The 24683-nt window shown below is 37.2% G+C and overlaps 1 protein-coding gene across 16 annotated transcripts in view; it reads left to right on the forward strand.

Moving 5' to 3' along the window:
- epb41a (erythrocyte membrane protein band 4.1a) overlaps positions 1-20250 on the forward strand; it is an 82523-nt gene extending 62273 nt beyond the window's left edge. For 11 of the 16 annotated variants that reach the window (XM_007253028.4, XM_007253025.4, XM_049476177.1 and 8 more), the window contains 6 exons: positions 11805-11933; positions 12116-12145; positions 12878-12973; positions 14156-14236; positions 14571-14688; positions 18499-20250. In XM_007253028.4, the coding sequence (XP_007253090.3) occupies positions 11805-11933; positions 12116-12145; positions 12878-12973; positions 14156-14236; positions 14571-14669 (435 nt within the window). In that variant the 3' untranslated portion in view covers positions 14670-14688; positions 18499-20250. Of the gene's footprint in view, positions 1-325; positions 10072-11804; positions 11934-12115; positions 12146-12877; positions 12974-14155; positions 14237-14570; positions 14689-18498 lie in introns of those variants that run through there. The other 5 variants (XM_022682968.2, XM_049476173.1, XM_049476178.1 and 2 more) reach the window with 4 other exon arrangements.
- The last annotated feature ends 4433 nt before the right edge of the window (positions 20251-24683 follow it).

Genomic DNA, 24683 nt, shown 5'->3' on the forward strand with positions numbered 1-24683 from the left:
CTTTGATCTGCCACTCGCATGGCTCAGTTCACATCGCATACTCAAGCTGCATGACTGTTTGTTGGTAGATGTACGTAAGAATAAAAAAAAGGAGCGAATAAAGACGTAGAAAAAAGTTAACAAAATCAGCCAAAGACTGTAAACTGACTCGTCCTCCTCTCCATGTCATTGTCCTCTCCCCTGTCTCCCTCCTGTTTCTCTGTCACTGGCTGTTTCTGGCTATTTGTTTTGTGTTTTCTTGGTCCCTTCCCTTCCTTCCTCTTCCACTATCTTCATCTGTTCTGTCCTTTCTTTCATCCTCTTCTCCCTCTTTCTCATTTTGAAGAAGATTTGTCCAGGCTCTCAGTCGTATCCTATTCACCTTCCCCCCTCTGTATCCCCAAGTCCACCTCAATTCCACCCTCCAGTCACTGGGGTGGGCAGTTACACCCAGAGAGCGTCTCACCCTCGGCCTTCACGACCGTCATCAGCAGAGGCTTATTTCACCATGTACCAGTCTCAGACTTGATGCCCTGCAGATGCAGAAGACACATTCTGAAAAAAAAAAAAATTATTAATTCAGTTGACCTGATTGCGATATGTGCATAGTTCCACATTCCACGTAAATACAATTTCAGAAAGATTATTATTTATATATAATCCTAGGGCCCTATCTTACACCCTGCGCAGCGCGCGTCATGATGCTCATTGCTATCTTACTCCCTGTCAACAGTCTGTTTTCACACCTTGCATCTGCGTCATTTAAATCGCAACAGAGTTTATATATATATATCTATGCCTATGGGTGTGTTGGTCTGGAAGTGAGGTGTCTTCAGGTAAATTTTTGGTGTATTGCTATCTTGGCCTCAAAAAAACGCAGGTGCTCCACTGACTGATTGAAACTAATACTACAGTCAGTTGTCAGAAGTTCATTGTTTTCTTGGCTATGCAGGTGCGCTGTGCTCACACGTACGCCTCCACTTATTAAAGACAAATTTTACATTGAAAATAAAGTGAATACACAATAAAATAACATTGCTTTACAGCGTGACTCGCATAAGCGCACCTTGCTCTTAAAGGGAGTGACAAGGGACACGTTGACTTGTTTATTTGACATAATGCCCAAAACACATGCTTTTTTTTTTTGTTTAGAGCCACACAAAGTGTACTTTTCCCGTCGTTACAATAGTAAGGACACACTCACACGCCCTAATTCAAACTAAAATAGGGTCCCTAGTGTTTAACAGTTGTTATATACAACAATGTTAGTTAACATCTAGGAAGCTAGAAAGAGGGTCTAGTTGTAGCACATGCTTTAAAAATCTGATAAAATGATACAAACGAAAATTGTTTGTTTTACAGATTGTTGGACCGTATACATTTTCCAACCTTAACACACACAAATGTTTTACAATTAATAAAAGTTTGACTAATTATTATTATTATTGCGAAATATTTTAAGAGTAAACACAGCTGCTAGCTAATCAAATATAAAATGCAATGTTCTTTAACTCCTAAATATACATTGTCTTACACAACATAATTTATTAAACAATAATAAAGCCATTTTTACTCTTGAACCCCAAAGAATATTTTCAGAAAAATGTCCAGTGTGTCCAGATGAGATCTAACTTTACTCATCAGTGCATACACAATTTCCATACATTTATTTCCCGTAAATGATATATTATCGTCTGAATTTTTCTGCTTTCTTTAACATGGTGGAACAATAGATGGTTCTCATATTCTCGTAATGGGAAGAACTTTTTTGGCCTTTTTAATATAGCTAGCATATACTAGGAATTAAGCAAGAGCATAGACTGTATATAGCTGGACAGAGCATCATCTCTTAAAAGTGAAGCCACCACAGGTCGGGCGCCCCCTGCTGTTCGGCTGCAGAAAGCTGTGTAACTCCACCCATCCCCATAGGTTTCAATGGCAAAACAGACAACTCTCAATCACATTTTTTTCTAATATACTGTAATTCTACCTCCTTTATTTAAATGCAACAGCTAGTGTAACCTCTGCTTATATTGTCAAATTTTTATATCCCCACAGAATTCGGTTTTTAAAACTTTATTCGGCTCTATTCAGAAAAGGTGTGGTTATGGTAAAAGGGCTGCTTATGGGCGGGACCAATAACAGACCGTCAGCTCCGCTCCGCCCCACTCTGCAGTCTGTGACCGCGAGGCAGCCCTCAGGGGCGGGGTTATTTAAATGAGTAGGCGGTCTCTCCACAGCCTTTCTCCCTCCTCTGGTCTCTACTGCGCAGACTCTGGTCTCTGAATCGCCAAAATGGCAGAAGATTTTGGCTTCATTTTCATTGAATGAAGGGGAACGGCGACACGGCGTCCATCTTTATATACAGTCTATGAGCAAGAGTAAGAAATAGCATATACCAGGAAATAAGCAAGACACAGACCTGGATAAACAGTTATCCTCAAAAGCACAGCTGTGGCACCTAAACTACTGTAGTAAAGCAGTGAATGTGCCACAGTCAGTGGTCTGGCCAAACCAAAGCCTGCAGGGTTTATTGGCATTTCTTTCCCTCACGGACAGATGTTCCACTTCCTGTGGGTTTGCACTAGTGTTCTAGTATTGTGTCCCAAAATTCCATAAAACCCCTCCCTGTTCCACCACCACTGCTTCAAAGGGTCCAGCCTGGTTTAGCCCATTATGGTCTCCTAACTGCCACCTACACTTATACGTTTTAGTCAACAGTCAGAGGCCTTTCCACTTCTCCTTTCTTTTGTCTTCTCTATATATAATCTAATAATCAGCTGATACTGATGTCCTGCTGATTTATCACAGATTTATATAAAAACTGCCATGTTTTATATTTCTATGAACAGACAAATCTTATATGTAAGGAGACAAGAATCAAGGAACAGTACCTGTCAAATAAAGTGACCAAAACATTCTATTATTTACTATATTTTATATACTTTTGGGATCCGCCGGTCACGTTCATTAACACAAAACACATCTTTTAAGGTTTTAGACATGTTTAGAGGGATTTATTAGCTTATCAGATGATTGTTAGAACTGTGACACTCGGCTAGACTTGGATGTCTAAGGGACATTATGGTGTTAGTGTGACGCGGGCCAGACGAGACCTAGACATGCACAGGTACTTAATGTAAAATTTATTCACAAAAAGGTAAAAATTACAAGAGTTACCTGGGACAGGCATGGTAAATAGAGCCGCAGTAAACAACTTACCAGAGAAAACAGGCAAGAGGTCATACACAGGAGGTCCAAAACAGAGCAAGAGGGCAAGGTAAAGAAACAGACAATAAACAAAGCAGATTCTACACACCAAGTGAAGCTAATAAAACAAGGGGCTAGGCTAAAGAGAGGTCAAAACGGAAAAACAGGTCGGCAACAATAGAAACATAGGGTAGAAGAGCTATGAACATAGGTTCAATACTTAACAACAAGTAACAGAAACAGAGGGGTATTTATACAAGGGGAAACAGGAATTGGCAATTGGAACAGTCACGGGATCCGGAGGGTAGAGCACAGGTGCACACTGGGAAATGTAGTCTTTAGAGCTAGAGTCCAGGACAGGCAGACAGTCAGCGACAGGACTGACAGTTAGAATTTTATTCTGATGTGTGACTTGGCCCACAACAAAATTGAGTATGTATAAACCATAGTATCCATAATTTATAAAATTCTAAATAAACAGACTAATCAACGAATTGTGCAGGACCTCTTCTAGTCAATTTACTGCCGTGGAATAAAAAAGCAATTTTTGAGCTAACAGAAAACGTCCCAGTTAGGTTAGCCCTTAGCATTACAGGAATAATGTTCCAGAAGCGTTACAAAAAAAGGGACATATTAATGGTTGGTTATTAAACAACGTTTGTAATGTTGGTTACAACGTTATTAGAACATTCCCAGCTAGGGGAATACTAACATCATGGAAACGTTAAAAGTAACATTCCCAAAACTAAAATTTAAAACACTGACACAAGTGACGGTACAGTGATGTTACCAAAATATTAGAAAAAAAAATGTTATAAAAGTATTAATTATAATGATCACAAAACGTTCTACTAACCAAAAATTGTTAGCTGGGAAGCTACACACAAGTACGATCAGGCTTTTATAAAAGTGTGTATTTTCAAAGAGATAAAATGTCTCATTAACTACTGATTTATGAACCTCTTTCACTATGGGGCCGTGGTCGGGTCACCTGGGAGAGCCCTGGCGGCTGATGGCAAGCTGTATTACTGAGATTCGAACTGATCATAGTGGCAGTGCTTAGCCTGCTGGACCACTCGGAGTCCCATTCTGTTGCTTCATTTGAATTCAAAAACATCACAGACATGCGGCAATTGGAAAGATTCGGCACGTTAGAATGCGTTTATGAAGAGTGCTAGTGGACTCATTTGTTGATGCATTTGTTGCTGTAGTAAGTCGGCATTAAACAGCACTTACCAAAAAAAAAAATTGCTATGGAGGTAACCTCTAGTCAATTTTTGTAAATAACTAGTTGACTAGTTCAAATTCCTAATCATACAACCACTAATTCACAGTCTAAAATTTATTTGCAATAATCTCCAATGGCTTTATCAGTCACTACTGATGCAGTTTCCTAGAAGCATTGCAAATAAAAATATCATTATTTAATTTTTAACAATTTTTAACTTCATAAATCAATATATATTTTTCCATATTGGTCAGGCCCTCCCCTCTCCTTTCTTCTCATCTCCTCCATTCCCTCCATGTTCGTCATTCACCTCCCCCTTCCTCATGCCTGTTCATTGTTCTCTGTCTCTCTTGGTCCCCTGTTGCTGTATGCAGTACTGGAGGCGTGCCATGGGTATGCGCCCCAAAAAGCAGGTAAGAATCAGGTGGGCTCCCGAATGCGGAGAACCACCCCTGCTGCGCAATGTGAAGGAAGAGGAAGAGGAGGAGGAGGAGGAGGAGGAGGGAGAAGATGATGAGGAGGATGATGAAAGTGATAAGGAAGAAGAAGGTCAGGAATGGACTCTAAAAGTCAGCATTTCTGTGGGAGCGGAGGAGAAGAGTGTGATGAATACATACCGCTTGCTGTCCAGGCCACTGAGACAGCTGCGTATCTCTGTCCTCCTCAGCAGTCTTCTGCTGATGCTCCTCACGGTGTGGTGGCTCATCTTTCTCTGATCCAGAAGTGAAGAAGAGAAAGAGAGAGCGTGGGGAAGTGCTGGGAGTTTCTGTTTACTGCTGTAGCATTCTGGCATTCTGGATTGATTCTGCGAATTCTGTTGCAAAAGAGACGTTATCAATGAAGAATGACTCAGGTCTCATAAGGAGATCTCATAGTGCTCATTATGGCATCTGTTTACAGATGATGTCCCGCCCTTCAGCAACAAGAGCCAATCAGCCTGCAGCTTATGTTGAGCGCAAAGTAAAGTAAATTTCTGCTCTTCTTTTTTATGGATTATTGAGCCAAACTCAACAAACAGTTTTTGAGGTTTTTAATCGGATTTTATCAGTGAATTAAAATATATTATGTCATGGATACAGAAACTTGACCTTCAGTTTTCAGTATTTTGGTTTCTCTCCATTCTAAGAGATGGGAGACTTGTCTCATATGACTGGAGATACCTGCCTGAAGATATTGCAAAGATAGCCACCGAGGGACAGACTTGCCTATAAAGACTGTTTTATTTTTCAAGTTTTTGTCTCTGGATGACTCGGATGATCAAGCTAGACTCGTTGAACAGAGTTGATCAGGAGAGGGGCGTTTGTGACTAAAGACTACTTTCAAAGGACATCATGACACTTTTAAAGACTGCTTCTTTGCCAGTGCTACTACAAACTGTTTTTTCCATTTTTTGTGTGCCCTAAATATGGTTTAATTTGGCAACAACTCTAGGCCATATTGGTTTTTCATTTGCATCTGTTTAAGGGTGTTTTCTCACCTAAAAGTCCAGACCAGAGTCTGTATCATGGTTGATGTGCTATATTGTATACATTTGGTCCAGTTTGTTTTGGTTTGACACTGCAGTTTGGTGAGCAGCTGTGTTTAATTGGATAGGAAAATATTTTCAGTTGGACAAGTTTTCTTTCCAGGTGTTCCAAATATTTCCCCCTGAGCGAATCCAACCCCCTTCATGTGCATTGGTGTCACGCACAGTAGAAGATCTAGGATTTTTCTGAGCAAGGGGCCAAGTATTATCTCAGCAGTCACACCATGTTTAAACACTTTGTGTACAAAATCGTAAACAGTAAAATCAATGGAGCCAAAAGTTTTACACAAAAAATAAAATCTGCACTGAAAAATTTAAGAATCAAAAAGAAACAAGTGTAGATTACATATTAAAACAAAAACAAATGTACGTGATTACATTATTATTCTTTACAGTTATCGTATTTTACAGACTATAAGGCGCACTAGATAATAAAATGCATTTTAAGCAACAGTAAGGAACAATGGTGTCACCATGTTTCCCTCCTAATTCAAGTAAACAAAACTGTACTTAAAAATAATCATAATATGAGCGCTGGATGTTAATCTACACAGATTTCTCTCCTGAACACTTCTGTTTTTTAACAGTAAGCTTAGATTTCCAGTATCTTAGCGCTTGCTGTGGTTAGCAGCAGTGTTAACCGCGGTAAGCAGTGCTTAGGGCTAATAAATGCCGGCCAACAGAGCTACACTGAGAAACCCTGAGTGCTCCGGTAACCCAGGACGCTAGCGGTTCGTCCCACGTAGCTTGTTTTAACACGGTAAACACGCAGTCTACAGTCTGATATACTCACCTCTGAATGGCAAAAGAGCTAGCGCTGTGGTTAGCGGCTAATGCTAATACTGCTCCAGAGATGCTAAAGAGAAACTCCTTTATAACGCTGGCTTCACTGCTCCTTACAACCTGACTCGTATAATTCATACATAAGGTGCACCGAATTATTACTGTCGATTTTTGGGAAAATTAAAGGGTTTTAAGTGCACCTTATAGTGCAAAATATACAAAAATTATTTGAGCATGGATCTTTGCTGTCTTTAATGTTTGTGTAAATTTTGTGGATTGATTGCAGATTTTTATATTTTTGTGTAAAACCTTTGGTAGAAAATTATCTCCATAAAAATCTCCTTACCAGTTTTAATTGCATTTTACTAAATATAGACAAAAATGAGTGACTGGACAGGGGCACTTTAGGGAGGCCATCAGATTTTAGCTGGGGCCATTGCTCCTGTGGCCCCGCCCATAGAACCACCAGTGGTCACGCAGCAGAATGAGTGTAATAAGTTATCTTTGGATTAATTTGATTTGTTTTTAAATAAGGATTAATCTAAAGTTACAGAGAATACAATCCACTTGCACCCATACTGCTTTTTGACGAGCATGTGCATGAGAAGGGGAGTTTGATTTCAGTACAACACTGGTCTCTTTCTCTTCTTCTGTTGTTTAGTTGGTAACTTTAATCTCTTTAAAACTTTAAACTTTAGTCTCATCTTCCAGTAATTGGTCCTGTAATTAAATTCTAAACCATTTAAAAAATGTTCAGCTGATTCAAACCAAACTAAAAAGTCTGAAGGTCCAGACCATTTTAGGTCTGTATAAAAATGCCCTCAGTCTGCATTAATCAACCCTAGTTAGCAGCTAGACCGTAATGGTGCTAGATATTTTTCAGTAGAAGTCTGTTCCACTGACCTCTGTGTGTTTCTCTGTTTGTTTCTGGACACCAGGACAACCTCTCAGAAGCTGCAGCACTACACACACAGCTTCCATAAATCTTTAGTCTAATGCCAGCATATTGGCCAAGCTAGGGACATATCTGTACTGAAGCCAGGTTCATGCATTCTAGAGCATGTTTATATTCTGTTAGTCCAGAGCAGGACAGCATATCAGGTGGTGTTTGAAACAGAACAATGCTCCACTTTCGGTGATTTATGGAATTCTCCCTTTCTGTTCCCAAGAACTCTTTCTTCTGGCATTAACTGGAATTCTGCATTGTTGCAGTAGGGCATTGTGTACTTTAGCAAGTCCACGGACTTACCGTGGTGAAGCTAATGACAAAGTCTTCCATCTAAGCACTGAGCTACCACTGATGGTACGCTGTAGCCTTTGCTAAATTAAATTTTCATTTGCGTGAGGTAACAATCAGCAGCCAGTCTCCTTAAAGAAGAGGCAACAAAATGAAAAGGTGCAGGGAAGCTCATGAACGATTAGTGGCCTTTAATGAGGGGCAGTTCGAACTCTCAGTTTGAACCAATGACTGCATAGAGCATGGACGTTGTGGTTTCATTCCCTTCCACTGTGTTGAAATGTCTGCCTGTTGCTGAATCTGCCCAATTCTGTGACTTTTTTATGCTGTTTTTTTTTTTTTTTAATCACAATATAGCAAAGTAACAAAATCACACAAGTTGTGACAAATGTTATAATCACACAGCTCTGGCCTGCACTGTGCACAAATATCAGCTCCTGAAAGCCGCACCTTTCTGCGTAATGAAAATTAAAAGCTTCACACGCCAGTCAGTCACTGCACACCTCAGAATTTCCCATACGCAGGCATCTTACGTATGCACAACAAGTGAGCATAAACATGTCTTTTTGAATAGGGAATGCGCAACCACAACTCAAATTTGTAGTTAAAATGTTCAGTTGTTGGGGGCTCCGAGTGGTCCAGCAGTGCCACTATGATCAGTAGATCCCTGGTTCAAATCCCTATCATGCAGCTTGCCATCAGCTGCCAGAGCCCTGAGAGAGCACAATTGGCCTTGCTCTCTCTGGGTGGGTAGGTGCTGTTCATTACCTCATCACTCCTAGGGTGATGTTGATCAGCACAAGGCATCTGTGAGCTGATGTATCAGAACCGCATCAGGTCGAAAAGAGGCGGTGGCTGACTTCACATGTATCGGAGGAGGCATGTACTAGTCTTCACCCTCCTCCTGGTGTTGTGGCACCACTGGGTGGGGTGGAGGATAAGCCGCTGACTAGCAGTTGAATGGGTGGGACAATTGGCCTTGCTAAATTGGGAGAAAATGGGAGGAAATGTAACTTATGTAACAATGTAATTTAACTTACTAAAAAAATAGACCAACTTACTTAAATCGGGCTCTGGCTGAACATTTGTGATGGTGTTAAATTAACATTGAAAGTGTCAAAAAAGAATTCTTGAGTGTGAATTTATTACTATCATTGTTGATTTAACACCGGCAAGTGCTAGCTGGGGTTAGGAGCAGACTAAAGGCCGATAATACTCACCTCTGAATGGGGAAATAACGGTTAGCAGCTAATTATAATGCTACTCCAGCCCCAGTGCTAAAGAACGTACGCTGTGCTTCAGCGGTGTTGCTTTACTGCTCTTTACAACCTGACTGGTAAAATTCATACATAAGATGCACCAGATTATAAAAATTCACTGACGATTTTGGGGAAAATTAAAGAAATTTAAGTGTGCCTTACTGTGGAAAATCACGACAATCTGATTTAGAAAAAAATTAAAGACCATTTAGAGGGGAATAAAGGAAAGCAGGAATGGGCAGAGCCACACATCATACTGCAACCAGCCAGCAGAGACGCAAGACCTGTGGCGGCTTCAATTTTAAAAGACATTATGCTCTCTATGCTTCTATGTAGTCATTGGTTTGAACTATCTGAAATCTGCTTATTGGGAAGGACACTCTTAGACACAGATCCAGGTGTTTTATAAGTTTTATATATCCAGTAAATAGGGTGTCTTTGTTCAGTTAATTAAGATATATATTAGTTAATAATCAGTTATTTCAACTTTAATAGTATTAATAGTTCATATTGAAAATTGTCTTTAGTTACATGCATGCAAGGTTAACAGAACCTAAAAAAGACCCAATTCCCCAATTACATGATCTATATTGATATCTTGGTTTTATTTTTCTCTGTTGTTGTACTTGTCTGGTAACTGATTGGTCAATTAGAGCTCATCATTAGAAGAGCAGAATCAAATTCACAGATTTTTAAATGTAATATTTAGTATTCCTCTTGCTAAGACAGTACTGATAAATATCTGCTCAAGTCTCTGTTCCCTGGACTATATGATTGGATGACTTAGAGGATTCAATGTACTGTATTCACTGTGAAAAACACATTTAAAAGATATATTTTCTTTTTTGTACTCTTTTCTTTCCTTTGGTTTTCTTTGCTTGGTTGTGTGAATTTGGAATGGTGGAAGATTTTTTTCCTTCAAATGTATTATAACAAATATTATTGGGAAAATATTCATGCTTCTTTCTCCTGCCCCAGACAGATTGGTGTGTTGCGTAAGACACTTCTCAGTGTGTGTGTGTGTGTGTGTGTGTGTGTGTGTGTGTGTGTTTGAGAGAGGGAATGACTAAGTAAGTGTGTGAGAATATGTGATGTGCTTTAGCTGATATGGTTGCTCCATTGGGATTTAATTTCACACGATGTAACAATGATCCGTAGTTGTTGTTTATTATTAAAATAAGATAGTTGTGTTTATATTAATTAGCATAACTCTAGAAGTTAAAAGTCACTGTATTATGGAAAGTTACTGTGTAATAAATTGTCCATCCTTTCATCAGTTTTAAGATGTAAAAGATTGCACTAAAATAATGATGAAATAGATATTAGATGGTTGCAACGGTTCTGTCTGTGGTTCTGTGTTTAATTAGCCTTCTTTTGGTTAAGGCAGAAAGATGATGAGACTGATCTAGTTTTGTTTCTTTTTTACACAACTAATTCATGCATTTATGTAAGGGTCATCATCTGAATACTGAAAACTTTTAAAAGAATGACTAAAGATTGTTTTTATTGTTTTGAGTAATAATCATATTTATAAGAGTTTAGATTTTTTTTTCCACTTTTTTCACTTTAAATTCACTTATTTATTTTTTATTTATAATGCAGAACATGCACTTTTAGCACATTTCATGAAATTTTTATTGACCTCATTTTTTTTTTATTGTTCATGATGAGCTTGTTCTGTGTCCAATATACATTTAGATTTCCTAAAAATATTTTTTTACTGTTATATTTTACTACGACAGGGTGGATGACTTAAGCTTTACCTCAGCTAAATATGGGAAAAAAATACTAAGTAAAATTAATAAAAATAAAAATCTAAAAAATAAAAGCCATTAAAATGTTTGAATGAAGGAAAAAATAATGAAAATTGCTATATAAATATATCTAAATAATAAGAGCAATTTAAAGCTTTAAGAAAATGTATGAAAATTGCTAAATAAATCAGTAAAATATCTAAATAATAAAAGCACTTATGAATAAATTTTATGAGAATTGCCAAATAAATAATTGGAATATCTAAATAATGAAAGCACTTTAAACTTTAAGAAACAGAAATTAACATTGTTAAGTGGTTAATTAATGCCCTAACTAATTATTAATTGACACTATTTAAGACATTATTACTTTTAACATACTTAAAAATTATTTAACTTACATGCTTAAGAAATTTGTAAATACAAATTTAATGATTAATAATGTCTTAACTAGTGTTAATTAATAATTAGTTGGTACATTCCGTTCTAAGTACTGTTAATTAATGCACTCTTATTGTAAAGTATTATAAAATTATTCAGCTAATTCAGGCAGCACTGAGAACACTGCAAAAAAAACACACACATCTGCCACATCACTTTTACATTACTGTTTATTTGTAATAATGTGTTAATTCAGAGTAAATCTAGCAAAATATAATGTTACACAGTGATTGTATAAAAGTTAAACAAATTTGTTGCATCACAAAAGACCTGTTATATTGATGCTGACACACAATGAATAGGAAGTAATTTATAATACAGGCTAACTATACCTTACATGAGAACTGAGGCTGTCCTCTCACTGTTCTTCTGTTCATTTCCCTCACAGTCTCCTGTAGTGAAGACGCATACAATCACCATTTCTGACGTCACCAACTCCCTGCGTGGTGAAGTCGCCAACAAGGAGGTCCCCATAGTCCACACTGAGACCAAGACCATTACCTATGAATCTGCTCAGGTAAGACCAACTTTTCTTTCTTTTCTTTTCCTTTTCCCCTCAATTGCTTTGCTTGCTTGTTTGTTTGTTTGTTTGTTTGTAGGCCTGTCACGATAATTATGTTATCTATTTAACTTGTAATATATGGACGTGACCTCAATCATTTTTGCTGACCTCAATATTGCCCATTATGTTTTTCTTAGCAAGGAGAACCCGTTAACGTGAATGAGCCGGTATGTCAACTTTATTTAACACAGTGGTTTGACTTTATTTATGTTTAATTTACACTGAACAAAAATATAAACGCAATACTTTTGGTTTTGCTCCAATTTTTCATGCACTGCTTTTTCCTATATAAGGCCTTTTTCTCTCATATTTTGTTCACAATTGGGTCTAAATCTGTGTTACGCACAGATTCTACTCCTATGCTGAGATAAACCATCCACCAGTCACAGGTGTGGCATATCAAGATGCTGATTAGACACAGTGATTATGATTTCTCCACTATAAGCTGTCTCCGAAGGCGTTTCAGAGAATTTTGTAGTAAATCCAACCGGCCTCACAACAGCAGAACACGTGTAACCACACCAGCCCAGGACCAGCTCATTAAAAAATGGGAGCAAAACCAAAAGTTTGTATTTATATTTTTTGTTCAGTGTATTTAGGATATTTAAAAATTTGTATTTTCCAATTCCAGTGTCTAAATATCCTAAATAATTGGTTTAAATGGTTTTAAAATGACATTAATATTTTTTATCACAATTATTTTGGGACAATGTACAGTATATCGTCCAGACAAAAAGTTATTGTGACACGCCTGTTTGTTTTTGAGATTGCAGTTGCACAGTATTGAAGGTTTTTATTGTTTATATTTTGTGTATTTATTACATTTCTTATTGTATTTTTAATGTTTATGTTAATATATTCAGCACGGGTATTTTACAGTATCGCTGTGTCTTTTCTAGCCTGATGCTGTGGCAGAAAAGGAGGGGATGCTCCTCAGTGCGCAGACCATTACATCCGAGACTGTAAGCACCACCACCACCACTCAGATCACTAAGGTAAGCAGCTCCATCCCTCCAACCCACATCACATTTACACACAGCAACAACAGTTAGGCTTAGTTTACCTTGGGCTGTAAGGTATGTAGCTCAAACCTTGGGCAATCCCATATTTGCAGATTAATTTACAGTAGTAAATCATTTTGGATGATTCATTCTGAGACCCAAACTCGGCTCCAGCTCCTCATCCCAAAGATATTCAGCAGCAGTCCATCACTCAGTTCTGCTGCTTCACAGCTCAGAGCTGGACTGGGTTTATATCTGAGTACCTGAAACATGATATGGTGGTACATGATGGCTGTAGGCTGATGTTCAGCTGCTGTTCATTTCTTTCAGTTATCGTTGTGAATTTGTTGAGGTAAAAGTGTTCTTAAATAATATTTTATTCAATTAAATTATTTTTATTTAATTTTGAGATTATAAAGAATTTAAAAATAACCATATTAAGTTTGCTGTGGTGCTGGCTCAAAGCTGTATAGATACAAAACTCCTGCACCTACAAAATTACCTGAGATATTTATTTATTTATTCATTTACTTAGCCTCTTCAAGTTAATTATATGTCATTGTTTAGGGGAAAGTGGTGAAATATGTCTGAAATATGTCTGAGGCTACAGCTTTTTGAGTAATTATGTGGATATACTATTTGGAGCAAATCATTTTCATTATAGTACTATAAGCACCTCTTAACAGTGGACAATGGGGTTAATGACGATGATTATGAATGGCCTATTGGTGCCATCTACAAGGCAGAGGGAGTAGTGCAGCGTTTTAATTTTCTTAAGATAATTATGTTGAGATTTTAGCAGATTAGAAGTTTAGGGATTTTTAGCCAATGTTATCAGTTCTTGCTCTCTCAGTTACATGTGTATTCTCCTCAGGAAAAAGGGGCATGGTGTGTTTTCAGGTAAAAACTGTTTTCAACACATGGGATCTGGTGGTCTCTATGCAGTATCTGGTGCTCACCACTTTTTACCTTAAAAATATTGCACCGTGTCCCTTTAACCTGAAAAAAAACGACTTTGCAGCCATAGGAATCATGAGTTTGGTCAAAATTAATATATTCAAATTTTTCTTATGAAATTTTTGATATATTCTTTTTGTACCACATGAATCCTAAAATGAGAGGAAGCATATATTAATGTATTGCCTTGATCACCTCCCTCCTCCTTCACTTTTTTAGACGGTCAAAGGAGGGATCTCAGAGACCCGAATTGAGAAGAGGATTGTGATCACTGGTGACACAGAGATTGACCATGATAAAGTAAACTGATTTTTCTTTTTTAAATATCAGTCCATTTTTGATGAAGCTAATTTTGAGGTTTTAAGTTTGTAAGTTAGCTTTGAGTTATACGTAATCTTATTTATGCCTGCCAGTTGACGATGTTGTAACCCTAACCGTAACACTTCCCAAAACAAAAGTGACCCACACAAACCTAAAACCAATATCACATTATAATTTATATGAAAAACAGACACCACATTAAAAAAATAATAATTTAATTGATTTATTTCAAATGTAATTGATATACGTTTGCTATATTTGTTTGTTTTTGTCTGTTTGATTAAGCCTAATTTTTTCTCTGTTTGGTCTCTAGGCTCTGGCCCAAGCCATAAAGGAAGCAAAGGAACAGCACCCTGACATGTCTGTCACTAAAGTAGTGGTGCATCAGGAAACCGAGATCACCCCAGAGTGAAATCTATCCAAAAACAGAGGTGAGGATTGTTTATGCATGTGTTTGTGTCAGCGCAGTGCTTATGATGTAACTGGACAGTGTGTATTTAAGCTGTGTTCACACAGCAAGTAAAACTGGCACAGATTTTATTGGAATACTTTGGAAATGTGATGCCAGTGCAGCACTGAAGGAAAATAAAAGCCTAAAGGATCCTATAGCACAACCAGAAGAAGTGAGCATGGCCGAGTAGTGTTCCTTTTTTACAGCAAGCTTCAACACATTCTCTGTGATAAGTCCAGCCGCAGCCACTGGAACTCCTTGATAGCTCCTGTGATGCTTGAGATGTTGAAACTGAAACTTCACATGAAGTATTGCGCATGAGCGTCATTTTTTTCTTCTTATTCCTTGATCTATTAAAAAATATTTATCAATAAGATTACAATACAAATACAGATTGATGATTTGACTTACAACAGTAAACATGTTGCAATACAACTTTCATGCCATTTTTATTGCTTGAAAAAAAAAACATCAGCACATCTCCTTACTGTCTGTATTTGAAAAAAAATAAGAGACCATTTAAAAATGAGTTTCTTTGATTTTATCAAATTGAAAACCTCTGGAATACAATAAATAGGAAAATGGATGATCACAAGCCACCAGGAGTGGCATAAAGTTATCCAAAAGCAGTGTGTAAGACTGGTGGAGGAGAACATGCCAAGATGCATGAAAACTGTGATTAAAAACCAGGGTTATTCCACCAAATATTGATTTCTGAACTCTTTATGAATATGAACTTGTTTTCTTTGCATTATTTGACATCTGAAAGCTCTGCATATGCAAATAAATGCTCTAAATGACATTTTATTTGGAATTTGGGAGAGATGTTGTCTGTAGTTTATAGAACAAAACAACAATGCAAATTTTACTAACATATACCTACAAATAGCAAAACCTCAGAAACTGAAGTGGTCTCTTATTTTTGCCCAGAGCTGTATTCCTGCAACAAAAAATATATATATATGTTTATTATTTCAGAGTTTTCTTTGCTCAGAGAGTTTGAAAGCAAAGCGTCTTTTCTACAGTTAGATTCAGTCTAGAGTTTCAGAGCTAGCAATGATTGTGGTAGAGTGATTAAACTGCAGTGCTATAAATCTGTATCAATCATAGCCCCTATAGCCTCCCTGTTTCCTGCAGTCTAATCTCTCACACCACGCAGGCCTTTGTAAGCGTTGTATCTAAATCTAACCCTCACCAGAAAACATCATCATCTTTCACACTTTCCGCATTATAGAGTCAGCTCATTCTAAAATTGTCTACACTGTGGGCTGTCTTGCTGGGAGAAGAAAGAGATTGCAGAATGTACTTGAATGGTAAACAGCAGGCCGAGTTTTGATGAGCAAATCATCATCAAACCACGGAAAAACACGATCCTGCAGACAACTTTTTTTTTTCCAGAGAACCAAACAGGCCAACGTAAATAGTGTGCTTGTAAATCTTGATTAAAGGTGGAGAAATTAAGACGTGTCCCATATCTCTCTGAATCTGCTGCAGTCCTGTCCTGTTTTAAACATATCCATGCTTCCCATAACTCTCCTATAAAGCTGCATGGTCCGTGTTAATGTGGTTAACGTAACATATTTCAGAATAAACAAGAGATCGTTGCTATTGAGGCCATGTGTGTGCCATTATAGAGCCGTCTGTGTGAGGTACGGTGTATCTGGTGCCACTTAGTGCCCTGCCAGGGTGGCATGTATACACTGAGAGCTCCCCGGGGTTAATAGGAGAGACTAGCTCTGCTTAGGTCTGCGCAGACAAGGCTTTGGACGACTTCCACTCTCAATCACGGTTTACTTTAGAGCATTTAGTCTCAGGATGTGTAGAGCTTTTATTATTGTTCACCATCCCTCTGATGCTGACATTCCAAACAGTGCCAAGCCACGTCCCTGCCTTACTGCTGAATCTGTGGTGGGTTTTTACATCCCTCAAGTTTTTGAGCATTTGTGCTTCATTTTTGTTTTGTTTTGTTTTTTTTGTATCTTGTATTCTGCCTAGACAAAATAGTCATTTTCAGTAAAGTCGTGGTGTCAATCGATTAAATAAAATATTAAATTAATCACAATAGAACTCTGTGATTCATCATGATTAATCATACTCTTTTAAGCTTTAGATAATGGGTATGTAAATATGAATACAATAAAAAGTGTTAGAAACACTTAGCTTTGTTGGTGCCAATCTTGGTGCCAAAAAAAAAATAATTGTATTAAACAAAACATCATTTTTACACTTTCACATCACATCATTTTTATCTTTGTACACCTGGCAGCGAGATCCTTTTATATATATATATAATATCTTAGGGTAGTTTTGATGCTTTCTTTAAAAACAAGAATAAACTAAGCATAAAGTTCCTTATAAATAAAAACTAATCTAGCATCTAAACTCAACAGTAAGCGTTGCTGTGTTGTATTGCTAAATAAAACTGCTAATGCATCAGCAGACTCTGTAAGTTTTGTTATGTGATTAATTTGTGTGAAAAAAGTTTTTAAGTTTCCTGGTTAACTTATCCGCTAACGCTTTAATGTTGACAGCCCATATTAATTCTAGTCAGCTAACTAGAGAGCTAGCTAACATTAGCGGAAAGGTTGCTAACATACTAATTTTAGCAGTAAGTTAGCTAGGTTAGCGGGGAGAGAATTAAGGTTAGCGGCAAGCTATCTAACATACTAACTTTATCTGTGAGTTAGCTAAGTTAGCGGGGAGAGAACTAAGCTTAGAGAAGAGCTAGCTAACATACTAACTTTAGCAGTGAGTTAGCTACGTTAGCAGGGAGAGAATTAAGCTTAGAGAAGAGCTAGCTAACATACTAACTTTAGCAGTGAGTTAGCTACGTTAGCGGGGAGAGAACTAAGGTTAGCGAAGAGCTAGCTAACATACTAACTTTAGCGGTAATCTTGCTAACTGGAAGGTCAAAATATGTCTTGACTAAGACTATAATAAATAATTTTAGGCTGCATTTTACAACTGTGGTTCTCAAGCTGGGGCATCCCACCCTACCCAGGGTACAAACCAAAATCTGCACGCATTGTTAGTTTGTTTTTGTGGGGTTTTATGTTATCAGGCACCACTTTTAAAGATATGGTCAAATCAGATAATGATAAATGGACCCTGATAATAAATAGTGAAGATACTTTTAATGTTTTTCAGTATTATTGTCATTATTATTATTATTATTATTAGCAGTAGTAGTAATAGTATGATAAATATCACTACGATTTAATTCATTATTTCCTCTTTTTTCATATGTGCAGGAAGCTATAAAAGAGCTAATCTGGACAGCATGCTTTCACTGTTCTTTTAAGTGTTCTTTCATTATCCTTTATGGTTCGTACATGCAGTTTGGTGTGTTGTTTAACATAATGCAGCTTACACAACATGTTATGTTGGCTCTGTTCTGCATCACAATACAACAAATTAAAAAACAAAAACAAATGGAAAACTTTTATTTTCTTGGTGGTCTTAAATTATATTTATTGAGGTCTTACATTTGACTTTTAAAACGGTGCAGCGACCCTACAAAATACGTTGTTAAAGTTTTAAGATTAACTGCATGCATTAATGTTGAAAGTCATACAATAAAGTGAAAGACTATGCATCTTTTTTATCATTTTTTATAGTTTGAATTGCTTCCTCATTTCTAACCTTCCAGCTTCCATCATTACATATTCACAGTGCCTCCTCTCCTCTGTTTACTTTTCAATGAATCTGAGAATGCTGTTCAGTTTCATTGTTTTGTTTTTGCTTTGTTGAGTTTGTATCTGACAGCTTTGATTCTGCTGTTTATTTGCAGGGGCAGAGTAAAGCTGGAGCAAATCAAGAAGATGAACATGATGACAGCCCCTCCTCCTCCTCCTCCAATTACTCAGTTTCTCCTTTCTCTCAGTGTGACCACCATGCCAACCTAGTTACCTCAGAGACATGCACCTTTCCTGTAGAAAGCTATACCTGATCCACAAACATCCACATAAAACGTAACACCTCACTGCCCCACTCCAGCCCCGGACTCTCAAGCATCTCACTGGACTGCAAACTGAGCCCCCAAAACGGCCTGTTTGGACCCTCTCGTTAAACCAACAGCAGCATTATAACCAGCAGGTAGAAGAACACAGGTTACCATCTTCCGACCACAACCTAGTTCCCACCACCCCTTTACACCGTTTTACACCATTATTCTCTGATGTCTAAGCAGAGATCTGAAATGACTGACTAATGAAAAATGTTTTCTAAATAATAAGCAATTGAAGATGTTAATGTTTTTAATGTAATTTGTTTAAAAAATGAAAAATACTTTTCAAAGGATTTGGTCTTATAGTCACAGGAGGTTGGTGTGGATTTTATGGACTCTTTCTAAAGAGTTCTTCACATAGCAGAAGACAAGAGCAGATGTATTTTTGTCATCAAAAATGGATTTTGGTTTTATTTTGTTGTAAACTCCCATACACCAGTATTTTACATGTGTTATGTTCCTACTATGTGAATGTTATTTATGTTTCGTTTTGTTTTTGTTTCTGTGTAAAGAAAATAATTAATTAATTTTAGTTACAGAAGGGGCCAGGACAGAACATTCTTTTAAAGATTTGAATATTATTTTGTGAGTTATTTTGTCATTTATTATTATTATTATTATTATTGTTTACTCTTTGTTTTTGTCATTGTAGTCCTTTTGTCACAGTGGAATGGGGCTTTGTCAGGGACGGGGTTGAGCAGTGTAGTGAAACTATGTTCTATTTTATTTCTATTTATTTTCAGCTCTCTTATGTGTGTGTATTCAGCATTTTAGATGACCTGCCCTTTTTACATGCAGGTTAAATGTAGTCTCTGTTTTTTGTATTAGATAGTAATAGAGCTTTCCAATCACCAGCTACAGTTGATTCTTTTTTACTGGGAATTGTAGAGACAGCTTTTTGTCTCTCTTCCATTTTCAGCATATTTATACTTTTCTAACAAAGGGGGCAGTGAGTTCTCATGCTGAGACTGCACAAATCCACAAAGCTTCGAAAACGAGTCTAGTGACCAGAGTTAATTGCTGAGTAAAGTGACCAAACAGTGCTAGGCATGATTTGCTTATGAAGTATTTCCTGCCATTTTCAGCATTTTTGCTGTATTGTGATGTATTTACTCATATTGACTGCCAATATTTGTCGGTATGGACTGAGGTTTATGAGGTTTTGAGACAGCAGTGTTACAGATCTTCACCATAAATGGGAATTTCTATTTGGCAAATGCATCTATGTGGCATGGACTACTGCCCTTGAAATGAACCAAGATCAACGTAAAGAATCCAGCACGTACAGTTTTAAATGTCTATTTTCGAACCTTATGCTTTTTTAATAGTATAAATAGTATTCTGTACAGAGGCTAAAGTGTTGCCGCTCTTTCAGTGTGTTGCCTCTTTCATTGTGACACTTCTTTCCTCTATGCTAGTGTAAACAGATCCAGAGTTTTACATCTGTCCCTCCTTGCTTAGCTCATGTCTCATCACTGAAGAAAAAAACATGTACAATGGAGCACCATGCACTAAATAAACTCAAATTTAGTCCCATCGCCTCTCTACACACCATTCCATGAGTACCCTCAGTGTCCTCATCTGTCTCACTTTGCTGTTTTTCACTGTAGCATTGTGTTTCCAAGCATGTACCTCAAACCAGAGACTGCGAATCTCACAAGTGGTGCTGATTCCCTGCCTCCTTTTTCAGGATGATTAAAGAAATGTATTAAAAGAGCTTATAAATGCTGAGATCATGGTTTGTGAGCGCCAGCGGGACTTTGATGACTGCCATAACACTAATGACTCCTGTAGTGTGGAACAGAGATGATGAAGCAGCAGCTCGGATGACGTGCTGCCACAGGTGAGAGAGAATGAGAATGCAGTTCTGCTACAGTAATGGCCTGTGCTGTTTTTTAAGCTAGCATTTTCTATTTTTAATTGGGCACTGGAAGAAAAATACTATTAAATAAAATTCAGTGACTTTTAGTGATATGATTCAGGGTATTATGGGTGCTTAAATTTTGCTTCAGTGTAATTTTTTTGGGTTACGTTATAGGCTAGTTAATTAATTAGTACTTGTTAATTAAAGTAGTAATAATCTATAGTTTGGGGAGAAACTGGTAACATATTTTTCGCACTATAAGGCATACTTAAAATCCTTTAATTTTCCCAAAAATCATCAGTGCGTCTTATAATCTGGTGTGGTTTATTTATGAATTTTACAGTGTTTTACAGGAGTTTTAGTTTCGTTCTCCGGCACTGAGGTTTAAGCATTATTAGCATTAGCCGCTAACCGCAGTGCAAACTCTTTTACCATTCAGAGGAGAGTATATCGGACTGTAGTCTGCATGTTTACAGTGTTAAAACAAGCTACCAGGGGCAATACCACTAGCTAATATCACCCTGCCTTACCTGAGCACTCAAGGTTTCTCAGTTTAAAGCTGTCAGGCAGCTAGTGCTAGCAGTTAGCAGCTAATGCTAATTCTCCAGCCTAAGTGGAAATCTAAGCTTACTGTAAATAAACAAATGTGCTTAACTCACCCAAATAAACAGTTTTCAGGAGAAAAATCAGTGTAGATTAACACCCAGTGCTCATATGACATTAAAAGAAAATGTTTTTTTAAGAATTAAAGTTAATTACTTAACTTAGCTTTATAGGTCTCACCACCCAGCAGTAAGACCTGCTGGGTATTATTTAAACTATATAATATATAAATTATATAATATACAAATATCCTGTCACATCTACATAAATTTAAAGCTGTTTACTACATTATACAGTACATACTATCACTGCTGCCTGCAGCAATAATTTTTTCCCCCAAATTAATAAAACAATCTGTTTTTTTTAACTTAATAATAAAAAAGACAGTAAATAGTAAAATTCCAAGTATTTTTAATGATTTGTAGTTATATATTTATCATAAAGTGTTTAGATATCTGGCAGATCTAGGATACATTTTTTTTAAACTGCAGTTGCGGTCTTGAGAGAATATTTACTGCTGGGTGAAGCAGTAAATGAAAAAAGGAAGCTCTTTTGATGTTTCCATCAGTAAATGTATTTTATAGCACATCATGCAGGAAAAGCCGGTGCTTACACGATTTGAGACAAACAAGGCAAGATCAGTTAGCTTTTTAAACTCCTTAAAATGCTGATGTAACAGAAACTAAGATGGTGTCAGAGCTAATTAGCCTATATTGAATGTAAAATATTTCTTTAAAGCATCTAAATTGTTAAACATTGGAGATGTAAAAGCATAAAATACACTTTCAAAAATTAGCTAGTTTTATCTGCAGCACTGACCCAGCACTCCTAAATTCTGTACATAAGGTCAGATGAATGAACACAAATTCACACTATGTCCTGAAGTGATGCTCTCAGGATGTCACCATGGGATGTGAGGGGTTAAAAGACCTTGCTTTGCCATCAAGCTGTCGGTGCTCAGAGGGAGCAAAATTGGCCCTGCTCCCTCCAGGTGGGTAGATGGCGCTCTCTCCCCACATCACTAAATGGTGATGTCCGCAGCACAGGGCGTCTGTAAGCTGATGTATCAGAACCGAGTCGCTGCGCTTTCCTCCAAGCACACTGTGATGCTACTCAGCAATGCTGCATCAGCAGCAGCTCGAAAAGAAGCGGTGGCTGACTTCACATGTATCAGAGGAAGCATGTGTTAGTCTTCACCCGCCTGGTGTGTTGTGGCATTACTAGTGATAGGGGGAGTCATAATGAGTGGGTTGGGTAATTGGCTGTGCTAAATTGGGGAGAAAATGGGAAAAATTTGAGAAAAAAAAGACCTTACCATGATCAAACAATGGTCAAAGAAGATCTCTGTGAAAAGTGTAAAACATGTACACAGTTATATCTGCAGTCAAGCCTAGGCAACTCAGTTCAATCAAGCTGCTTGAAAGATGGTCCTCCTCTGCAAAAAAAGTCATACATTAGACCAGATGCTCATCCTGATGCTCAGTTGGTGCTATCAAACCTGATTAAGGAATGTTATATTTTATAACGAAAACTCAATTTTGCAAAATGACAGTTATGTTATGGGGATTTGAGAATTAGAGACCTCTCTGGTGAGAATGTGTAATTAATTGCTCAGAGCATGTAGAAGAGTCATTTTAATACAGGTTAATTCAAATACATTGTTGAATAAAATAGTGAAATGACATTAATATTAGGGGATGGTTGAGCCAGGAACAAGCATTCATTATCATTACTTTGAATATTTTGCCCCCTCCTAATTCAGGAATACTTTTGCTTTTGATTTAAAAGAAAAGCACATCTTAAAGAATCTTGCTTTTAATATCTTTCTAATTAATTATTTTATCCACGCATAATAACATTTTAAATAAATTAGAATATTGAGATGCTTTTACGAGGTGTGCACCTGCTGCAAATGTTCAGAGTTCCTGACCCATTCCCAAAGCTGCTGTGTACTGTTCGTTCATCAACAATGTCATGATTATGCAAATTGAATGACATGCAAAAATGTTGATTAAGGCACTGTGTGAACATGGCAAGCTGCGTGATGGTATCCAGTGGTGCCTCCTGGCTCTTGCTGGTTCATAGTTTGCCATCCTTCCAATACATCAGCTTTAATTAGAGTGCAGTATCTGCAGCCACCTGTTTGTTGCTTTTGCTCCTCCTGCAAAGCTGCCGAGAGACCCAGAGTAAAGCAGAGGGATCAGAGTTTGATTTGTAACATAGAGGACACTGGGGACAAACTGTGCTGTAGGATGTTGTGGTGATGGGCTTTAAGTAGGACTATGGCAGTTTGTATGTGCGAGGGTGGGATAAAGTGTGATACATTTAAATCCATGTGACTATATTAATAAATATAATATAATACAAAATAATATATATATATATATATATATATATATATATATATATATATATATATATATATATATATATATATATATATATTAAACAGCAAAAATAGCCTATTTTGGCAAATCATCTCTTTTTATTTTTTATTTTATTAAAAACACAAATGAGCCTTACTGACTCAGCCTTACTGACTAAATATTTAGTGTATTTGGTTCCATACTTTGTGTACCTTAGCTTTTTGGCTTATGTTCCATTACCAGACTAAAGAAATTCTAATCTGATGTGACACATGGCTGTGTGGATGTGTCAAATCTGGCCTTTTCTAATCAGATTTAAAGGGGACATATTATACCTCTTTAAGTTAAGAGTCTATGGGTTATACAAAACATGTCATTTTTATGGAAATAAACTGTTGCTGGCCACCATGTTTATGCTGTAAGTTTACCGCATGGTAGTGTTAGCTTGTGCTAAATGACAAAACACAAACAAGCAAGCTTTTTTTAAGCTGCGATAAAGTGCAAAACTTTACAAAAATAATTTTAAATAATCTCCTTCTTCTGATGACTTGCCAGGGACCCACCCTGACTTGCCACAGATCCCTCCTTCAGACGAAGTCTGCTGGCTATTTCTGCTGTTCGAGGTTCTCAACCAAACTGACCAAAAAGGCGAATCTTTCACTGATCTAGTAGGTCGGCCTCTAGTGGGGGTAAGTGGTGGTTCTATGCAGCCACCCAAACGGCTTAAAGAAGCAGTTGAGACCCAAGTAGGAACACAAAAGTGAGTGAGTTTTGCCTTATATTTTTCATTTTACTTACTTTGGCTGTGTTCACAATGTAAGGCAAACTAGACTTCTTTTTTAAAACAGATCTGTTGAGTTTGTCGGCAATGTTATTTGCAAGTGATCAGATCGATTTAGCATTTTTGGACGTTACAGACGTATTTTCATGGATTGCTATGGTAAAGAGGTCTGTATCACATTAAAAACATATGTAGTGCACATACAAAACATATGATTTATCACATAAGGGGTCAGGCTCATAAGAATGGTCAGGGACAGGCAGGGTCAGTAACAAATCAGGTCAGCATAAACAAACAACATACCAGAGTGAGAGCAGGCAAAAGAATGTTCAAAAATACAGAAAGTAGGTTAATA

This window comes from Astyanax mexicanus, chromosome 3 (genome assembly GCF_023375975.1).
Source record: "Astyanax mexicanus isolate ESR-SI-001 chromosome 3, AstMex3_surface, whole genome shotgun sequence".
In the NCBI taxonomy this organism is placed as follows: Eukaryota; Metazoa; Chordata; class Actinopteri; order Characiformes; family Acestrorhamphidae; genus Astyanax; species Astyanax mexicanus.